Raw genomic sequence first — 422 nt, 5'->3', positions numbered from 1 at the left:
CAAGCCATGTTACCCGAAAACGTGTTCCAGTCGGAAAAATAACTTGCTATGTTTTCTCGGAATTTCTTCACCTTCGCCGTGGTGGTGGGGTGCCTGTCTAACTTGGTTATTTGTAAAAGGACAAGTGTCTTTGGTTTTGGCGCTTTTTTCGCTTGCCTTCCAGGCGACATCGTGAAGCGCCCCTCAACGAAAAAAAAGCCATCCACCACGGGCTCGTTGGCAGTAGAGGGAGTGTAGAGCACCATGTATTCACACTTCTCAATTGGTTGCTGGCCGGCCGTTGGTAAGAACTCCGATCCAGTGAGGCACAACTGCTGAGGAGTCATGCTACTCAGTATACTTTGCTTTCCCCTCAGCTTCTCAGGTGGACGGAGGTGTCTCAAGTTCTTTGCCATCACCTCGAGAACTTGAGGATTGACTAT

At 49.3% G+C, this 422-nt stretch overlaps 1 pseudogene across 1 annotated transcript in view; it reads right to left on the bottom strand.

Annotated features, from left to right (window-relative positions):
* The window catches only part of TEOVI_000031100:pseudogene, a 1,095-nt pseudogene that overhangs the window by 185 nt on the left and 488 nt on the right, over positions 1-422 (bottom strand). Inside the window, 2 exon segments of the mRNA in view lie at positions 1-13; positions 15-422. The exon segment at positions 1-13 is cut by the window's left edge and continues 185 nt beyond it; the exon segment at positions 15-422 is cut by the window's right edge and continues 12 nt beyond it. Of these exon segments, the coding sequence occupies positions 1-13; positions 15-422 (421 nt within the window).

Source organism: Trypanosoma equiperdum, assembly GCF_001457755.1.
Source record: "Trypanosoma equiperdum strain OVI genome assembly, contig: ctg_149, whole genome shotgun sequence".
NCBI lineage: Eukaryota > Euglenozoa > Kinetoplastea > Trypanosomatida > Trypanosomatidae > Trypanosoma > Trypanosoma equiperdum.
Note: the sequence above shows the minus strand (reverse complement) of the source record. Positions and strands in the feature narration are given on the sequence as shown.